Source organism: Sciurus vulgaris (assembly GCF_902686455.1).
Source record: "Sciurus vulgaris genome assembly, chromosome: 7".
NCBI lineage: Eukaryota > Metazoa > Chordata > Mammalia > Rodentia > Sciuridae > Sciurus > Sciurus vulgaris.
Window position 1 is genome coordinate 30,099,520 of NC_136467.1, and position 3,290 is coordinate 30,102,809.

General features: G+C 47.0%; 1 protein-coding gene across 3 annotated transcripts; it reads right to left on the bottom strand.

Annotated features, from left to right (window-relative positions):
* Nucleotides 1–495: 495 nt before the first annotated feature.
* On the bottom strand, nt 496–2,660 carry LOC306665911 (serine/threonine-protein kinase 16-like). 3 transcript variants are annotated; one of them, XR_013765139.1, is made up of 3 exons: nt 2,506–2,660; nt 2,106–2,343; nt 496–1,495 (listed from the first exon to the last, which is right to left on the bottom strand). XR_013765139.1 is itself a non-coding variant. In XM_079147578.1 (3 exons), exons 2-3 carry the CDS (start codon nt 2,188–2,190, stop codon nt 642–644), a joined length of 918 nt encoding a protein of 305 aa, XP_079003704.1. In that variant the 5' UTR covers nt 2,191–2,343; nt 2,506–2,660; the 3' UTR covers nt 496–641. The 3 variants fall into 3 exon arrangements, 2 of the variants coding, with proteins under 2 accessions (XP_079003704.1, XP_079003705.1); XM_079147578.1 differs by having other exon boundaries at nt 496–1,474; XM_079147579.1 differs by lacking the exon at nt 2,506–2,660 and having other exon boundaries at nt 496–1,474; nt 2,106–2,476.
* Nucleotides 2,661–3,290: the final 630 nt, after the last annotated feature.

The window sequence follows — 3,290 nt, forward strand, 5'->3', positions numbered from 1 at the left end:
CTACAAGTACTTAATAATAATAAAGCAACAAATATTTACTGAGTATTACCTACCAGCTGCTTTACTGAATACGTCCCAATATTATCTCAGTCATCAAATAGCAGCATGAGGTGGATTAAATTTCCCTGCCCTGTTTTTTTGGGGGGTATTGAGGATTGAACCCAGGAGCTCATGTGTGCAAGGCAATTCCTCTTATACCAAGCTACCTTTACAGTCTTCAATTTTCTTGATGAGGAACCTAGGTAGAGAAGTTGGGTAGCTTCCTGAAGCCTACATTGCTAATGAGGGTTAGCATCAAGATTTGAACCAGGCTGACCCAATTCTAGTGTCTAACTGCTTAATCAAAATACTCAGTTACAGACACCTATTTTAGGATGTATCTTAAATTATGCAGCCACCAATGCTACTCATTAATATAATTTATATGTATATATATACATACTTGTGATTTTATGCCAAAAATTAATATATTCGTATCAGTATCTTTTTTTTTTCCCAACCTGCTTTCACTTTATTCTCCTGTGTATACATTCTCCTGCTCCCAGATTTGAAAGCAGAACATGATGTGAGCCCAGCAGTCCAGCTCGGAGTTGTGCACCAAATTTTCTCAGTTTTGCTTTCTCCCCCAGCCCCACCACCAGTCAGGCCCCTTGCCTATGTGTTGGGGTGAAACAACAGAGAGGACTGAGATAATGGTCCCCATCCCTGGTGCCCAACTTTAAGAGCAGTCCTGGATAGAAAGGATGAACTTCCAATGAGGGATCAGAGCCTCTTTCCAAGGTACATGGGGCCATCCCAAAATGGCCAATGGTTGGTTCAGATTTGAGGAGTGTGCTGGCCTGGAGCTGTGGGTTGCAGTGCCTCCAACTGACTGAGGAGGAGAGGAATGTGAGGTGTTGCTGGGAGTCCACAGTCATCATTGAGGCCAGCAGCTGCCACAGTGCTGAAGAATGCCTAGGGCTTTGTGGGATACTGAGTTGGTTCTGCACAGCAAGGGCCACACTGTCACCTTTCTGAAACACCATGTCATACGGGCCTTCCCCAAACATCATGGCATAAAGCACACAGCCTAGGGACTGCAGGGTCAGAGCCTGGTGGGAACCCTCCACACAGACACATGCTTGATTCATGGAACCCAAGTCCATTAAAACTGGCTGCCCCTCATCTCCAAGCAAGATATTGGTGGGCTTCAGGTCCCTGTGGGCATAACCTTTGGCATGAATGGCCTCAAGGCCTCTGCAGATACCCAGCAGCAGCTGAAGAATTTGATTCTCAGTCAGGAAGTTGCCTTTGTCTTTCAGCCTTTCTATTTCATTCCACAGTGTACCTCTCTTGAAGAAAGGTAGCAGCAGCCAGGCCTCATGCTTAGCACCCTGCTCTCTCAGACAGTAAGCCAAGAGGCAAAGGATGTCGTGTCGGGGTGGTGGAAGAGGCGATGCATGTCCGCTTTTCACTGAGCCTCTTCCCGGTCCTGCTGCTCATGACACAGGATTCGCTTCAGAGCGTAGAAGTGTCCATCGTGTAACCCCTCCACTAGGTCCACATAGCTGAACCCACTGTGGGCCAAAGGGTCAGTGAAGGACCATGGTCATCTCCCACAGAGTTTGGACCCAGAAGAATTCCCTTGGGGAAGGTTGCCTCTCTCATTGAGTGGAAACCCTCCCAAGATGTGGCTCTAAGAGAAGAGTGAGGATTATTAGTCTGAGTTCCTCAGGAACAAGAACACAAAAATTGTTGAGGTCCTGTGGTCCTAACTGTTCTGCAAGTGTTAGAAGCTCAATAAATATCAAATAATAGCCAACATGTATCACGTGCTTATGAACTGGGTGGAACATCTATATACACTATCTCATTTAATTCTCACAATTCCATCAGTGAGGCATGATAATCATCTCCATTAGGCAGATGAAACCATGGCTCACCAAGGTCACACAAGGTGGATCTAGAAGACCTGGGTCCAGAATCCACTTTCTTGACACATTCAGCTAAGGTTCGGTCAGATGAGGTGCATAGGGATAAAATCCTTGTGCCCCTATCATGTGCAGACCATTGTCCCTCAATGACCATAACCCTGGGGACCAGCTAAGTGATTTCTAAACACTCACCCCTCCCCCAGTTTCTGGATGAAGAGGTAAGGCTTATTGTCAATGATGACAGTTCCAGAGAGCAGACACACAGGGAATGTCCCATAACGTCTCAGTCATCCTTCTCAAGGACGGACTTTGGTTGCCCAAGGGTTCGTCCAGAGTGAGTGGGGTCTTCTAGGTGACGCCCTGGGGGCCCAGCAGATCATGCTGGAAAGAAATCCACGGCAGGTCGCGGGTTCGCATAATTCAGACGGCCCTGAAGAACCAATGCGGAGAGCTCAGGCCAGGTCGCGGAACTTAGATTCGTGTCTAGAGAAAACAGACCCCGGCGACGCCAGCTCCAGAAGGCTGGGTCAGGTGCCCTAAAGCCTCTAGCCACGTAGCTACTACCAGGTCGCTTCCTCCAACCCCGGCTCACCTTTGGACGGACCCCGCTTCCACGCTCTTGGGGCCGCAAGGGCAGGGCACAGGGTCGCTCTAGAGAGGCTGCGAAGCTCTGGCCCACCTCCGGCAGGGCCCACCCCGGGTCACGGAGCCCAGGGTCTGCCAGCCGGGACTCCCCCCACTGACCTGGCTCGGCCGGAGCGGAGCACCCCAGTGTCTGTCTTTATTAGCCTGTACCTTGTATCAAAAAATGCTAGGTTTTAAGTATATGGAAATAAACAATTAAAAAAAGACACACTATTTCTTTTCTTTTTTCTTTCTTTTTTGGGGGGGAGGGTTTGAGCTTTATAGTTATTCATAGTGATTGGATTCATCCTGACAAACTCATACATGAATGGAATTTGATTTCAGTTTGTGATCTCTTCCTTTTCCTTCCCCCATTCCCTTTCATTTCCCATTCCCCTGTTCTCCTTCCTGTACTAGTCTTTCTTTTGCTCCTCTCTGTATTTAAAAGAACCGACCTTTTAAATTACACATAAAGGCAGTATCTCTATTTTTTTTTTTTTGCATTTCCTAAGGGCTGCTTTGTGGCATAACATATGATCTATTTTTGAGAAGGTTCCATGTGCTGCTGAGAAGAAAGTGTATCCGCCCGTTGATGGATGGAATATTCTATAAGTGTCTATTAAGTCTAGGTTATTGATTGTGTTGGTGAGTTCTATGGTTTCTTTGGTTGGTTTTTGTTTGGAAGATCTATCTAGCGGTGACAGTGGTGCATTAAAGTCACCCAGAATTATTGTGTTGTGGTCTATGTGATTC